A 17,163-nucleotide genomic window follows, 5' to 3' on the forward strand; every position below is an offset into this window, starting at 1 on the left:
AACACTAATCACTGTTATAGTGACTTAAAATGAAAGAATTACCTCTGTTAATTCTCACTAAGATCTTCTGTAAACATCTGACAGAAATAAAGTCAGTCTGGTTATTAATAAGTGAAGCTGGTAATGCTGTTTGTGGAGTTGTTTAATCCTCTTCTGCTGAGATCTTCACAGATTTAATGTCTTCTTTTATCTTCAGGGGATTTCATCTGAGGCTGTGCCTGAAGTCAGTTGTAGTTCTTGTGTTTCTGCTCGTCTTCTTTCCTTCAGTGATTCTGCTTGTTAACAGGCTTATTAAGGCTGAGATGACTCCATATTTAATATATACAGACTTTGTAGCTCCGATAAGGTCCAGTTCTGGCATTGCTATGTCCTGCTTGTGGCCCAGATCTGGCAAACAGGAGCGGTCCGCCCAAGTGCCGTCATTCCTTGCTGAATGTGGACCAGATCAGTATTCCACAAGTGCCAGATGTGGGCCGGATCTATATCCGGTATGCAATAATGCTAAATGCAAATTTTCCAAATAAATAAAAATAAAATAAATAAATAAATAAATAAAAAAAAATTAATAAAAAAACTAATAAATAAAAAAAGTACAAAATACATTGTACAGTATATTTTTTTCCTACTATGGAAGTCAATGGGACCCAAAAACTGCCTGGTTACTGATATTCTTCTAAATATCTTCCTTTCTGTTCAGCAGAAGAAAGAAATTCATACAGGTTTGAAACAACATGAGGGTGATTATATGATGACAGAATTTTCATTTTAAAAGTGAACTTCTCCTTTAACACATTTTCCCATAAATAGAGAGTCTAGAAGAAACATTCTGTCATACTGTTCAAAAAAGATAATCTACTCTCTTATGCAACAGTTGTTGCATGTGCATGTGCGTGTGTGTATTAACTCAAGTCCATGTTAAATGTGTGGTCAATCCATGACTGTCACACAGACATAGTCATCTCAGACAATGGACAGCAGTCATCAAAGGAGTTCCAGCAGTTCAGTCATCACTGGGAGTTTCTAAACAAGACTTCATCACCTGGCTATCCTCAGAGCAATGGCAAGGCGGAATCACCAGACATAACTGCCAAGAGACCAGAGGTGTATAGTCCAGGGATCAGAAAGTAGAAGTTGTGCCATCTGTTTATTCCACCCATGCACTCAGTCAGCTCTCCTGGCTGAAAAATGGTGCTAATTAGCAAATCCAGGTGATTGAAACAAAATACTGAGGAGAATTTTACTTTTTTAACCTGGATTTTACACCTCTGCATAGCAATGCCACATGTCAGCCAAGAGTAAAGAAATAAACCAGAACTGGACCTTATCTGAGCCACAAAATCTGTGTATATTAAATATGGAGTCATCTCAGCCTTAATAAGCCTGTTAACAAGCAGAATCACTGAAGGAAAGAAGAGAACAGAAAAAGAGATGAGCAGAAACACAAGAACTACAACTGACTTCAGACACAGTCTAAGATGAAATCAACTGAAGATAAAAGAAGACATTAAATCTGTGAAGATCTCAGCAGAGGAGGATTAAACAACTCCACAAACAGCATTACCAGCTTCACTTATTACTAACCAGACTTCTGTCAGACGTCTACACAAGTTTTATTAAGAATTAACAGAGGTTTAACTATAATGTGTTTCATTTAAAGTCACCATAACAGTGATTAGTGTTTCCATTAGTTGGGCTCTTAACTCTTATTATATCTTTTATCCTTTTTGTTTCCTGTGACAGTGTGTTTGTTAAACACATTTGCAACAGCAAAACAAGCTAAAGTGAAATGAGATCAGGTGATGATGGTTTCCTGTTGATGGTTTTATAATCATCATGAAATAGCCTGATTCACTGATGTTTTTTGAACATTTGAAGGCAGTCCTCGTTCTCATTTTATTATTTCTTGCAGAGGCAAAAGCTAATTACACCACTCTATGCCAGCTAAGCTGGAAGTTTATCTAATAAAGTTGTAGTTTGTGTTCTTATTACTCTTTTGAAAGATGATTGAAAGAATGTTTCAGGAACATCACACTAACCTTTAAATACCATTCTAGTAACATTAAGGAAAATGGATATTTTTATGCTCTTGGAATGTTAGAAATCAACGTTCCTATGATGTTGAATTTAAAATCAAAATTAAGTTGAAAGAACGTTTGAGGAACATTATACCTCTTAAAACACGTTCCTCTAACGTCAAGAAAACTGGACATTTTTCACGTTCCCAGAACCAACACTGAATATTTGGAGAACGTTCTTATAACAAAAGTCTGTTAGCTGGGTAGGAACCCTTTCTTGCACGTGTGTGCAAGTTAATAGTTGAAGTAGCGTGACGCACTCTGCACGTTTTCTGTTCCACTGTAGGAGAAAAGTAGTTTGCTGAACTTTACATTTTCACGACCCTGGTATAATATTAATATTAATAGTACACTGATAGCTGGACATTTGCAGAAAGTGGGCTAACAGAAAATTATTTATAGAGAGGCATGAGGACTATGAGGGGTAACAACACCACAACAAGTAACCATGCATAGTTGTGAATGTATGGTCTGACATTGGCTACACATTTGTGTTAATGAATATACAAAACAGTTGCATTTTCTCAAAGGGGCCACAAAGTAATCATCTCACTATTGGGCTTTTGCACTGGAGGAACCATTTCCTAAATGTGGATACTGAGTTCCTAGAAAGTGTGGCCGTGATTAGATAAGTTAAGTTTTTCCATTGTAATGCAAATCATGGTTTTAGGCAATTCTTATGTAATTTCCATATAATGTAGTGTGAGCATAAATTCAAACTGAATTGCCAACATTGTCAAACGTGTTAATCCTTGTCAACTGTGTTACAGTTGATGGGTGACACAGTTGACATTTCGGCCATTTTAGGGCCTTGTGTAACCTATCTCTTTTTCTGTTCTCTTCTTTCCTTCAGAGATTCTGCTTGTTAACAGGCTTATTAAGGCTGAGATGACTCAATATTTAGTATATACAGACTTTGTGGCTCCTATAAGGTCCAGTTCTGGTTTATTTCTTTGCTCTTGGCTGACTTGGCATTGCTATGGCCTGCTCATCTCAACTCTTCGAGACTTTGGAATGGGCAAGAAACTGAGCAAAGAGAAAATGATAGATGAGACATGTTGTCTGAGGAAAGTGTTTGAGATGTTTCAAGGTAAATCAACTGCTTGTGTGAATAGTATACTTTTCTAAATATTAGATAGCCCCTATCTCACAGAGCATTGATCCCAGAAAATTGCCATAGAATTGTTAGAGTGCCATCATTCCATGCTGCATGATCAGTATTCCACAAATGCCAGATGTGGGTCGGATCTGGGCCGAAACAATGTTGCTATCTGGGATGCCTTTAATATAACACAAAGTATTGATTTTGTTGCATGAGTGGAAACCATACTTCAGATCAGATTATTTTTCTCACACTCTATTTGAGTCCCTTTCAAATACCTAACACATTTTGCAGCTAATATATATATAAATATATAAATATATAAATATATATATATATATATATATATATATATATATATATATATATATATATATATTTTTTTTTTTTTTTTTTCTTTTTTATTTATTTATTTTTTTTTTTTCAGAAAGAAATGAGCATAAATCAATAGGGGATAGTTCTGCACACAACAAATCTGATTAGGCTTGTGTTTTGATTTTTTTTTTTTTTTTTTTTTTTCAGCAGGGACTTATTTATTCAAGGTAAACATTTATACTGGGATAAACAGGTCATACAAAAGTGATAAATGAGGCATGAGGGACAAAATGTTCTATTGAAACAGTTCAACTGTTAATATTTAAACTATGTTGTAGTTATCCCACAAATTCAGGTTGGTGTTTAAAGTGTGTTGTGGAAGATTGAAGTTCAGTGTCTTTTAAATATTTTCTTTAAATACTTTTTTTTTTTTTATTATGTCCCTATATGCTGTAAAACAAAGTTCTGATTGTCAAAGCTGTTCTACATGGGAAATAAAAGAAGACAATGACTGCTATTCTTACAGTGAAACACTGTAAAAATGAATACATAGATTTTATTGATATCTAATCAATAAAATTGAGGCAACAGATTACAATTATAATAATATATTATTAATTAAATTTAACAAGTTAGAATTGAGTAATAATTAATCAAATCCATTCCTTAAAAGTTAACCATTTAAAATGAGTAAAATTTACAAAATATATTTTATTGCCAACATTGAAGACACCTGATGTTAACAAGCAGAATCACTGAAGGAGAAACCCGTAATTAAAGTCACCATTGTGGAGATCAGTGTGTGTTTTAGTTGGGCTCTTGACCCTTAAATGATCAACTTAAGTTTTGTTTGGCTGCTGTACTTGAGTTATAACAGCCAGATGAACAAAGAGAAAAGGTGATCTGATGGTGTTGGTTGTGTTATAACATAATCATTATTTCACAATCATTTGACCTGAATCACTGAACTCATATTTCAGTCCAATTTATGAGTTAAATTAACTTTATTAATTATAGCAGCATAATATTTTTAGTCTTTTCAATGAAATCCAAATGACCAAATCAATAAAAAATATTTTATATATATAAAATATAATTAATAAATATATTTATATATATATACAGGGCCTGAAGTTAACTTTTTTGACCACCAGCCACTGTGGCGGGTGGATTTAAAAATCCACCCGCCACAGTGACTTTTTACCAGCCAGTTTTTGTTGTTGTTTTTTTTGGCCTCATAAAAGGTGAAAAAAAAAAAGGAATTGCACAAACATTTGCTCTTTAACTTGTAAGAATACACATTTAAGTGCTGTCAAGTTATTAACGAGATCCTTACAAGTAATAATGACTCTTAGAATACAGATATAGACCTAGTGCAGCTCGTATGTAAACAAATCACACGCGGCTGTGTTGATGGCTGGGCAGCTGTTAGTTACAGCGTTCAGGAACCGTTAAGCAGAACTAAATTAATATTGTTATTACTGGTAAAGTTACCGGGTACGCATTTTCTCACCGGTTCCCAACTCCCAACATCTGTGCAACTGTCATTGTAATGTAGCTTATGTCAGCGTTGCATTATCTCATCTCATCTCACCAACAGTTTAATACTTAACTCACATATTATTCAAACGTGGTCAGAGAAGGGCCTCATCGTTCTCTCCGATCACATATACGTTCCGAAACACTCAAACTGCGCTGCTTTCACAGATGTTTTCTGTACTCCAGTAATGTGCCGCCACATTTTTAGCTAAAATCCAACGAAATGGCTGACTTAAGCAAACACTGATCGGTATAACGGTGGCTTACAATTTGAGATTTTCTCCTTCAGTGATTCTGCTTGTTATCATCAGGTGTCTTCAATAATGCTCAATCATCACTCAATTAATCACTTAATTATCTCATTAACTTCAACACTCTTGAGTGTGGACTCATATACACTCCCAGGAGAGTTCATTTAACACTGGAGTTTTTGCTGTGTAGTAAATGCCGCTCCATCTGAAAGCAGGTGAAGACGATTTACTACTAATCAAGGAACCGGCTTTACTGACGAGAGGCGCATATCAATGTCATGCGATATATCGCCCAGCCCTAATAGACATATGACAGAAATAAAGTCAGTCTGGTTAGTAATAAGTTAGGCTGGTAATTCTGTTTGTGGAGTTGTTTAATCCTCCTCTGCTGAGATCTTCACAGATTAAATGTCTTTTTATCTTCATCTGATTTAATTTAAGGCTGTGGCTGAAGTCAGTTGTAGTTCTACTGTTTCTCTTTCCTTCAGTGATTCTGCTTGTTAACAACAACAGGTGTTCATCACTAATGCTCAATCATCACTCAATTGATCACTTAATTGTCTCATTAACTTTAACACTGCTTCAGTGTTACTTTAACACCATGTAGAGTGGGACCATATGTGCTCTGAGCAGTGTTAATTTAACACTGGGGAATTTACTGTGTATGTATTCATTTTTACAGTGAAAGACTGGTAAAATATAATTTTCTGTGCCTGGATTTATTGATGCAAATTCAAGAAAGCAGCACTGTTTGCAATATTAAATTGGGTTTATTTATTTATTTATTTGTTTGTTTGTTTCTTTGTTTCTTTGTTTCTTTGTTTGTTTTTCCATCTTATTTGTGACAGTTGTGCAATTTTGATTAAAGGTTACCCTCATTATGGCCCCTCCCATACCTCTCCTCCTATACCTAGAGTACATAAGAACAAGACTACAACCAACATCAAACCTAAACAAGATCTCTGACCATGGCTTTAACAGAAGTGTTACTCTCGCAGGGCACAGGTACAATACTTGCCCTGCTGTTGTTTTTGATTATTTTTCTCTTTTCCATCAGCTCAAGCTCTCGTGATGAGGGAAAATATCCTCCAGGACCCAAACCACTGCCACTGCTGGGGAACCTGCACATGCTGGACCTCAAGAAAACCTACATGAGCCTGTGGGAGGTGAGCAAACATATTTAAATCATATGATTTTACCTTCTACTGTAACATAGTTCTATTTTTTTTAGTTTTTGTTCTGTTTTCCCTGTTCCCAATTGCCTGTGTTCCCTGTCATTATTGTCTGACCTAATTTCATATAATGTGTGCTAGATTGTTCCCTTATTTATAGCAAAATAGCCAGTGTTAAATTAACACTGCTTTGTGTTTATATGGTAACCACCAGCAGGGTGTTAAAAATAACACTGAAGCATGTCTAAGCGTTTACACGACAACAGTGTGCTAAAAACAGAAGCGTTTTTTTCTTTGTACAGATGACAACGTTATCAAAATGATCCCTGTTCATATGGATCCGTGAAAATGACCAATAATGCTGTAATTTCCATGCCAGACAAGTAGTTGGCGATGTCACTTTGTAAAAAAACTATGTGCCTGTTCATTTACTACAGTATTACTTCGTCTTCTGGGTAAATCTTCAAAAAACTAAAACCATTCACGGTTATCCCAATTTTACAATGACCTCTGATTTAAAGTCTATTTTTTATTCCTTTTAGAAAAAGTCATACACACAAAGGATTTGAAATTATATCATCATTGAGTCTGTCGTAAGGAACCATTCATTTTTCTTGAAGACAAAATTTTATATTGTGATGATTTGTGTAATACTAACAACCACTTGTGATGATGTCTGTATGCCATCATTGGTTTGAATTCTAAAGTTAGTCAAATTTAGTTGGGAATCTTTACACTTGATTGTGTAACGAAGGAGATTCAACAGACATTATTAACTATGCAAATTCTAAGAAGATCACTGGATAAATGCAAAACAAACAAAACAATACATTAACAAGATGCAACAGATAACTGAACAGAACAAGGGGTGTATATATATACATACACACACACACACACACACACACACACACAGGAGGTAACAAGAGGACACTATAACGTGAAAACTTTTCAAATTTATCCACTTGGGAAAGCGTTTTCAAAAAGCTTTGACTTGATTTTTAACATTAGTTTCTCTCTGTCTGTTGTAGCTGTGTTTGTCATGGCAAGAACAGTCAGAGAAAATGTGATAATACAATGTTGCCTTTATTGATGATTAAGATGTAATCATCATGTTATTGTCTCATTCACTGATCTCGTTCAGAATCTAATCTGGGTTTTATTGTGTTATGACTTTCTCCTCATTGATGATAGAAGCCCTGTGACTGCACACCTATAAAACCAGATTTAGATCAAGTTTGTGACTGGGTCTCAGGGTTAATGTGTGAGTGGGTAGGGCAGACAAACAAGACATTAGTGTAATCATTCACAGCTAGGATTAGGCCTTAGTTTAATTAGTGCATTTAAGTTCCTTTTATAAACATTCCTCAGAAAAAAAAATAAAATACTGGAGTGCATCTTGAGTCAAAACAATGACAATGACACATTTTAAGATGTGTCAGTGCAAGTTGCTTTCAGTTTAAAGAATGCAGCTCAAACATGCATTTTTTTAGGCTTAAGTCTTGTCTGTGAAACTGGGGGATAGTGTAATATCATGGCTCAAGGACGCCCTACAGACTAAATTATCAATAGGGCCTTTCCTCTCATTACTTATTGCTTTATTACTACACGTGCCAAGTAGGAATTCACTGGCAAGCTTACTGTGTTTAAAAATTACATAATGTAGGTCACCTAGTTCTAACAATCACTAGGGTAAAAGTCAGTGGTAATGTTTGGAGACGTGATGGTGGTCACATGGTCAGGGATGATGATGGGTGGTTCCTTTAGTTTGGCAGTTTGACTTGGATTTTGATGTGAGTTTGTGGTCTGTACCAGTAACTGTAACTGTGTTTACCAATACACATAATTTGTTGCGAAGAAAGCCAGAAACTAAGATGATCAGTTGATCTAGGCTTTAGCATCATAAAGGAAATACTGATCACCATAATGGTGGCCAACATTTTCAATAAAACATCACCATCTAAATCTCTGTTAATTCTGTCCAAACTGCCCAACTAAAGGAAACACAGATCACCATAATGATGACCAAACATATTCTATAAAACATCAACACCTAAATTAATTAATGTTAATTCTCAAAAATAACTTTTCTTGATGTCTGACAGAAATAAAGTCAATCTGGTTAATAATAAGTGAAGCTGGAGTTGTTTAATCCTCATCTGATGAGATCTTGAGAGATTTATCATCTTTTAAGGCGGGCATACACTGTGCGATGTCTGTGCGATTTCAGCAAGAAACCTACTCACACTGAACGAGTAGATCGCATGTGATGTGAAGCCAAAGCTCCGGATTTATGTGCTCACACTGTACGGTCCGAACGTCGAGCTGCGACTTGACTGTTCACACTATACGTGTGAAATATGCGCGAATCAGCGTGATAAATCCTTGTGCCGGGTAGCACCTATGGACGATATCATGTAGCCTATCCAGAGATATTGTCAAAACAAGCATCAGCTATCAATATCAAGAAGATTTAGCATTTCGAATTTATATATTAAATTATTAGTAGGCTAGTATTATTGTATTATTATTATTATTATTATTAGCCTATTAGGGAAGGCTACTTTTATTATTAAACTGATAGGCTATTATAATTAAATAGCCACGCAACAATTTCATAGCGCATCACCACATAACCAACGCGCTGTGAGGATAATAAAATATTAGCCTACATAGAAGCTTTACTTCCTCATTAAAAAATTGTTTAAAACATTTAGGTCGATTACAATGAATTATATACATATAATTAATTATTAACAGTCTATAATATGTCCGAACACTGCAATATTTCATCAATGAAAATTAAAAACAGCTTTATTTCAAAAACATTTTTTAATAATAAAAGAGGCAAAGTGTACAACGCAGGTGGCTTGGAAGAAGTGGGTAATGGTTAATCCATTTTGCAACATGAACTGGAGGTAGCCTAAGCAACAGTAATTTGTAGCTTTGAACTACAGAACATAAAGATCTCCCTTTTTTTTTTTTTTCTTTTTTTTTTTTTTTTGCTGCAGATGAAACTGTTTCCGCGCAGGCGCAGTGAGGGAAAAAACACTGAGTTTAGGGCAATCGGTTCGTAGCTCTGCTTCAACTGTGCGATATAGTCACGAGGAGCGACCAAAATTTCGAACATGCCAGAAATTCATCCGACCATCCGATTGCCGGTCGTGAGAGGTTAATCGCCTCTCGTTTCCCCCTGTTCACTGCACGAACACTGCACGACAAACGATGCACGACAAAGCTGAAAATCGGCCCGACCCGAAAAAGAGTCGCACGAGTCAGAATTCGGCTCAAAATCAGACGAAAATCGCACAGTGTATGCCCGCCTTTAGTCAGTTTTAGTTATTTTGTTTTTCTTTCCTTCTGTGATTCTGCTTGTTAACAGCAGGTGTGCATCACTAATGTTCAATCATCACTTAATTCCTTAATTATCTCATTAACTTTAACTCTGATTGATATTTATTTTAACACTCTTTAGTAGAGCTGGGCGATATATCGCATGACATTGTTAGGCGCATCTCATCAGTAAAGTTGGTTCCTTGATTAGTAGTAAATCGCACCTGCTTTCAGATATATCAACTTTTCATAATATAACCAACACCATCAGTTCACCTTTTTTCATCTGGCAGTTATAACTCAGATACAGCAGCCAAACAAAATCTATAGTTAATAATATAAGGGTTAAGAGCCCAACTAAACCAAACACTGATCGCCATAATGGTGGCTTACAATTTGTGATTTTCTCCTTCAGTGATTCTGCTTGTTAACATCAGGTGTCTTCAATAATGCTCAATCATCACTCAATTAATCACTTAATTATCTCATTAACTCACTCTTGAGTGTGGACTCATATACACTCCCAGGAGTGTTAATTTAACACTGGAGTTTTTGCTGTGTACAAAGAGCCATAGTTAACTGACAAGCTGAGCCATATCGCATTAATTATCGCTGGCGATACGTCCGTGATATTAATGCGATATGGCTCAGCTTGTCAGTTAACTACGGCTCTTTGTAGTAAATGCCGCTCCATCTGAAAGCAGGTGATGACGATTTACTACTAATCAAGGAACCGGCTTTACTGACGAGATGCGCCTAACAACGTCATGCGATATATCGCCCAGCCCTACTCTTTAGCGTCGGACCAAATGATCTCTGAGCAAAGCTAATTTAACTCTGGGTTTTGCTGTGTGCCAAAATAGACAGTCGGTTTTATCGTAGTTTTTGTCCAACTCCATTGATTTGTATTATATGTGCTGTGATGTACAGTATTAATTATACTGCCTTATTATACTTCAGTGAATTGCAACAAAATTACTAGTGGTCTGATTAACTGGTCACAGCCAGCATTTAAACCTGATTATCAAAATGCTTTATTCTTTTTTCATTACAGTAACTATGTCCGGCAATGTTTTAATTATTTAAAGGATTATAAATCACACACAGACATCAAGAATCTACATATGAATCTCAACAATGGTGACAATCACACAAATGCTTCATGTTGCAGTGCATGATGGGAGCCACCAATCAGAATGCATCAATGGCTCACATCATGCATTTCAGCATGAATAAATTATGCATCTGAATTGTCCTGTAATTTTCATTGTTTTTTTTTCTGTTTGCTTTTATTTTGCTATTGTTTTGTTATGACTTTAGTAGCTTGTTTTGTGATGTTCAGAATTTATCTGTTTGTCACTAGTTTGTTTATTGTCACCATTGTTGAGATTCATATGCTGATTCTTGATGTCTGTGTGTTTAAACACAATAACTTTTTTGCACAAAATATTTTCAAAATTTTTCATATTGCTGTTGGATTTCAAACTGTAGAATCTCAGAGCTACAATCACCATTACTAAAACGAGACATCAAGCATATAGTCAAAGATTTAGACTCTGAATGACATCAGTGAATCAGATCACTACATGATGACAATGTTATTCTATATAAACACAATGTTGGAACAGTCAGAGAAATCTAACATTAAAAAAAGGAAAGGGCCAAGAGCCCAACTAAAGCAAACACTGATCACCATAATTGATCATATGGAATTTCTGAAACATGAAATTCCATAAAACATTACCGTCTAAACTTCTGTTGAATCTCAAGAACTTTTGAAGATGTATGACAGAAATAAAGTCAAACTGGTAATAATAAGTGCAACAACGTGTAATGACTCGAAGTCAGTTGTAGTGCTTGTGTTTCTCTTTCTTCTGTTATTGTTTTTTCTCTTTCTGTCAATGATTCTGCTTATTAACATCAGGTGTCACCAGTAATGGCCAATCATCACTTAATTAATTACTTAATTATCTCATTAACTTCAACACTGCTTGAGTGTTAATTTTAACATCCTGTAGTTTGGACATGTACACTGAGGAGTGTTAATTTAACACTGGGGATTTTGCTGTGTAATGTGTGACCAGTGAGGGCATGTTATGGATGTGTTCTCCTACATGCCCATGGATGGATGCCAGTAGATAGATATGGATGGATAGATGGATAGATAGAAAGATTCAATAGCCATGTATGGCTTTTCTTATTCTTTCCTCTCTTGCAGCTGTCAAAACAATATGGGTCAGTTTACACAGTGCACTTGGGCCCCAAAAAAGTGGTAATATTGTCCGGATACAAGGCCATCAAACACGCACTAGTGAACCTTTCCGAGGAGTTTGGAGACCGAGATATTACACCCATATTCCATGATTTCAACCAGGGATATGGTAAGGCTTCACATCTTCAGATGATCATTTATAAACACCTTTTTATGTCGTCGATATAAATGCCAAATTAATTCAGAACTTAGACTTGTCTTGTAAATAAAGTTGCAAATAAAAATAAATAATCTCCTTGTATTCAAGTTAGAAATGTGAGGTCCACTTTGGAGTAATGGGTAAATTATCCCTCTGTAGGGATCGTGTTTGCCAATGGTGAAAACTGGAAAGAAATGAGACGCTTTGCTCTCACAAACCTGCGAGATTTTGGAATGGGAAAGAAAAGAAGTGAAGAGATTATCATTGAAGAAACACAACATTTAAAAGTGGAATTTGAGAAGTTTGAAGGTAAGATTGTTAACCACAATTAAAAAAATCATGATGGATGAAACTGATTTGAGTATTAACATCTTGTTCGCTCATGTGCAGGAAAACCATTTGATACAACTCTGCCAATGGCCATGGCTGTTTCGAACGTTATCTCTGCCATTATCTACAGCACCAGATTTGAGTACAGCAACACTAAGTTACATCGCATGGTCAAACGAGCTTACGAAAACATGAAGATGACTGGATCAGCTTCAGTTCAGGTACCCAGACATAATTCATAAACAGATTGTTATTTTTAATTATTCAATAATTAATTAAGATTTCAATTAATCAATTAAGATTTATTGTTTATAATGCATGATTTGGGAGTATATGTCAAGGTGTGTGTACAGTGTACAATGGTACATTCAGATTTTTTGCAATTCTGCTTGTTTGTAGCTCTACAACATGTTTCCTTGGCTTCGTCCTTTTGTGGCGAATCAGCAACGTATTGTGAATAATGTCAGAGAAACTTTCAAACAAAGTGAGGAACTATTAAATGGTCTGAAGAAGACTCTGAACCCTCAGGAGCCCAGAGGAATCGCTGATTCTTTCCTCATACGACAGCAGAAGGACGAGGTACTGTCTATACTTTAAATCAAATAGATTTGTAATTACCATTTTTGGCTTTCATTGTCATGACTTCTGCAGGAATCTGGCAAAACAGACTCTTTGTACCATTCAATGAATTTACAATGTACAATCAACAACCTGTTTGGTGCTGGTACTGACACTACGGCCACAACGCTACGCTGGAGTCTTCTACTCATGGCCAAATACCCTGGAATACAAGGTATGACTCCAAATGCCCATCTTAATGCATACATTTGAACACTGGAAAAAAAATATTATTGAAACAATTCCCACTTCTTTCTTTTATTTACTACTTCAAAGGGAAAAAATCATTGTTTACAGTGAACAAAGAGTCCTCGATCATAGTCAAGTCAAAACCAGAACTATGCATTATTTTATAACAATTTGAATTCTACACGTTTCCAAATCTAATTTTAAACCATGCAAAGTGTCAAACAGAGTCAAGTACTCAGTAATGCTGCTATATACTTTCATACTGCGGTCTTTCTTGTGAATTTAACTAAGCCAAGGTCCAAGACGAGATTGACCGAGAGATTGGTGGACGTCAGCCAGTGATGGAAGATAGGAAGAACTTACCATACACAGACGCAGTGATTCATGAAACTCAGAGATTTGCAAACATAGTACCCCTTGGTTCCCCCCATCAGACCACCTGTGATGTTCATCTGAATGGATTCCTCATCAAGAAGGTCTGGCTCCAAGAGCATGCTGTGTTCTTGATTATGTGTTTTCTCCATTTATCATTGATCATTTGTGTTTTTTTTATGCAGGGTACCAGTGTGTTCGCACTACTGGTATCTGTATTGAGGGATGAAAATGAGTGGGAAACTCCTGACAGCTTCAACCCAAGACACTTCCTAAATAAGCAGGGCCAGTTTGTCAAAAAGGACGCCTTCTTGCCCTTCTCTGCAGGTGCAGTGGACTTCAAATTAGTTATAATTAATAATACCGTGCCATCGCAGGTGATTTCTGTAAATACTTTGCTTATTGTTTTTATCAGGCCGCAGGGCTTGTCCTGGAGAGAGTTTGGCCAGGATGGAGCTCTTCCTGTTTTTCTCTTCCCTCCTTCAACATTTCCGCTTCACTCCTCCTCCTGGAGTGTCTGAAGATGATTTGGATCTCACACCAGTCGTGGGCTTCACCCTGAACCCAGCCCCATACAAACTATGCGCAGTGAAGCGGTCTTAAAGTTAATTTGACCTTTTATTGGACATTTGTCATTTTTTTAATGATATATTTGTATTTATTAATTTATTAATTAATAAAATACATTCAATGTTAATTCAATGCTTCCTTCTAGATAGTATAGTGCCTTTGCTCTTCTTATGTAAGAAGTTAAGAATATGTTTAATATGTAAATGTATTTATCACATTAAAATGAATCAAATGTTGTTATTAATGCTTAAACCTGAGGAAAAAGTTAGCATTTAAATTGCACTTATGGAAGCACTGTGGAAATAGTGACTACAGATGGTTTCTTTAACCAACAGAAACAGATTGCACTGTAAAAACCTGTAAAAAAAAAAAAAAAAAAAAAAGCAAAATTCTGACAGTAAAATACCATTTTCCATTAAAACAGTATTATACCATAGCATTCTGAGTAATATTTATTCACTATTCCCTGCATGAGCTTGGTTTAAGAACAGGTATTAATGTTCTATTAGAACTGGATCTTATCTGAGCCACAAAACCTGTGTATATTAAATAATGTTATTATTTTGTAAATAATGTTATTTCAGCCAGCGCTCATACCTGTATTTACATCCTGTTTTCGGTCAAAGTCCATAGTAATCGATTGTCGAGTTCACGCGCATAGGATTAGTTAGCTATGATCACGGGCGTGAACTCGACAATCGATTACTATGGATGTAAATACAGGTATGAGCGCTGGCTGAAATAACATCATTTTTATTCATATCTTTCACATCTACTGCAGTCAGATTCACCCGTGTTCACTCTGAAGGAATCACTCACATTGGCTGTGCACTTGTAATGACACATCAAGGATGTTAAGAGGCTAAAATCAGGTTTAAAACTTGCCCCATTGAAGTCAACAGGGTGCAAATTTTAAAAAGAGGATAACACGGTGTAGGCAACACCGATTTTTGTCTTGTTCTCTGTATTGACAGCACTCCAAATTTACAAAAAAATGAGCTCAATGTTAAAATTGACCAGAGTTCTCCTTTAATATGTCTGTTAACAAGCAGAATCACTGAAGGAAAGAAGAGAACAGAAAAAGAGACCCTAAAATGGCCAAAAAGGATTAATACGTTCAACAATGTTGGCAATTCAGTTTAAATTTATGCTCACACTACATTATATGGAAATTACATAAGAATTGCCTAAAACCATGATTTGCATTACAGTGGAGAAACTTAACTTATCTAATCACGGCCACACTTTCTAGGAACTCAGTATCCACATTTAGGAAAAGGCTCCTCCAGTGTGGAAGCCCCATAGAGAGATGATTACTACGTGGCCCCTCTGAGAAAAGGCAACTGTTTTGTATATTCATGATCACAAATGTGTAGCCTATGTCAGGCCATACATTCACAAGAAACTATGCATGGACACTTGTTGTGGTGTTTCTACCCCTCAAAGTCCTCATGCCTCTCTATATATCATTTTTTGTTAGCCCACTCTCTGCAAATGTCCAGCTATCAGTGTACTATTAATATTATACCAGGGTCATGAAAATGTAAAGTTCAGCAAACTACTTTTCTCCTACAGTGGAACAGAAAACGTGCAGAGTAGGGTCAAATTAATCAAATTAATTCCTTAAAAGTTAACCATTTAAAATGAGTAAATGAACTTTTTTTTTTTACAAAAATATCTGAATAACAAACACACGTCAAAGATGAATTAAGAACTCTTTATTTTTTATTGGCAACATTGAAGACACCTGATGTTAACAAGCAGAATCACTGAAGGAGAAAAACGTAATTTTAAGTCATCGTTATGGTGATCAGTGTTTGTTGTAGTTGAGCTCTTGACCCTTAAAGCATTAACTTTAGATTTTGTTTGGCTGCTGTACCTGAGTTATAACAGCCAGATGAACAAAAAGAAAAGGTGATCTAGTGTTTAATTTAGTTGGGCTCTTGACCCTTACTTTTTCTTTCTTACCAAAAGTACTACCCACCGGATTAAGGAGGGTTGGCTCTCCCCAGAACATAATATATTCATTTTATTTTATTTATAGTGACCGCTCTGAAAGCGACACTAAAAGACTGCTTTAAAACTTTCACAGAAACCTCAAACAGAAAGCACAAAGCCTTTCTTTAAAGTGAATTTAGTTTTGTATTAATTGTATCTTAATTTTAATCAATGTTTCATCAACCAATTGCCTGGATTTAATAAATAAGAAGTAAATATATTAGACAAGAGATAATCAGGACACGGAGGCGCCGGCGCGTGAACTGGATCTTGTCTCATAAATGAACCGAATCTCAGCGCCTACTTGCCTCACAGACATGTCTACTTTTAAACAGAACAATTCAAAACGAAAGAAAACAGATTGCTCTCGGTTTGATGTTACCATTATGGCGATCCGTGTGTGCTTTAGTCGGGCTCTTGACTTTTTAACATTAGTTTTTCTCTGGCAGCTGTGTCTGTTTGTTATGGTGAGAACAGCAAGAGAAAATGTAGTCAGATGCTTTAAGCTGATTGATGATAAGAATATAATCACCATCATTGCCCCTGAGGATGAAATCCCTGGGATTAAAAAATACTTGGGAGATTTAGGCCAGTCTGCTAAGTCAAGTCTTAAAAATTTGGGAGTTATCCTGGACAAAGACATGTCATTAGTGCAGCACTGCAAGCAGCTGACGAGAAACTGCTTCTTTCAATTAAGGAAAATCTCAAAACTTAGAAATATGGTTTCACGAAATGATTTGGAGCTTATCATTCATGCCTTTGTGTCTTCGCGTTTAGACTATTGTAATAGTTTATTTTCATGCCTAAACCAGAAGGAGCTCTCTCGACTGCAATTAGTACAAAACTCTGCAGCTAGAATTCTGACACGTACTAATAGGAGGTCTCATA

General features: G+C 35.9%; 1 protein-coding gene across 1 annotated transcript; it reads left to right on the forward strand.

Annotated features, from left to right (window-relative positions):
• Nucleotides 1-6,244: 6,244 nt before the first annotated feature.
• Nucleotides 6,245-14,590, forward strand: LOC311095350 (cytochrome P450 2K6-like). Its single transcript, XM_084133842.1, has 9 exons — nt 6,245-6,448; nt 12,006-12,168; nt 12,358-12,507; nt 12,589-12,749; nt 12,928-13,107; nt 13,180-13,321; nt 13,627-13,811; nt 13,893-14,034; nt 14,123-14,590. The coding sequence occupies exons 1-9, from the start codon at nt 6,251-6,253 to the stop codon at nt 14,308-14,310; spliced, it is 1,509 nt and encodes a 502-aa protein (XP_083989968.1). The 5' UTR covers nt 6,245-6,250; the 3' UTR covers nt 14,311-14,590.
• Nucleotides 14,591-17,163: the final 2,573 nt, after the last annotated feature.

Source organism: Abramis brama (genome assembly GCF_963993115.1).
Source record: "Abramis brama genome assembly, chromosome: 1".
Lineage (NCBI taxonomy): Eukaryota > Metazoa > Chordata > Actinopteri > Cypriniformes > Leuciscidae > Abramis > Abramis brama.

Bases quoted from the DNA above. Each gene is read 5' to 3' on its own strand.
- LOC311095350 (XM_084133842.1), top strand. From the start codon at position 6,251: ATGGCTTTAACAGAAGTGTTACTCTCGCAGGGCACAGGTACAATACTT. The intron at 12,508-12,588 runs GTAAGATTGTTA...GCTCATGTGCAG, and splicing joins GGAATTTGAGAAGTTTGAAG to GAAAACCATTTGATACAACT. The intron at 13,812-13,892 runs GTCTGGCTCCAA...TTTTTTATGCAG, and splicing joins ATGGATTCCTCATCAAGAAG to GGTACCAGTGTGTTCGCACT.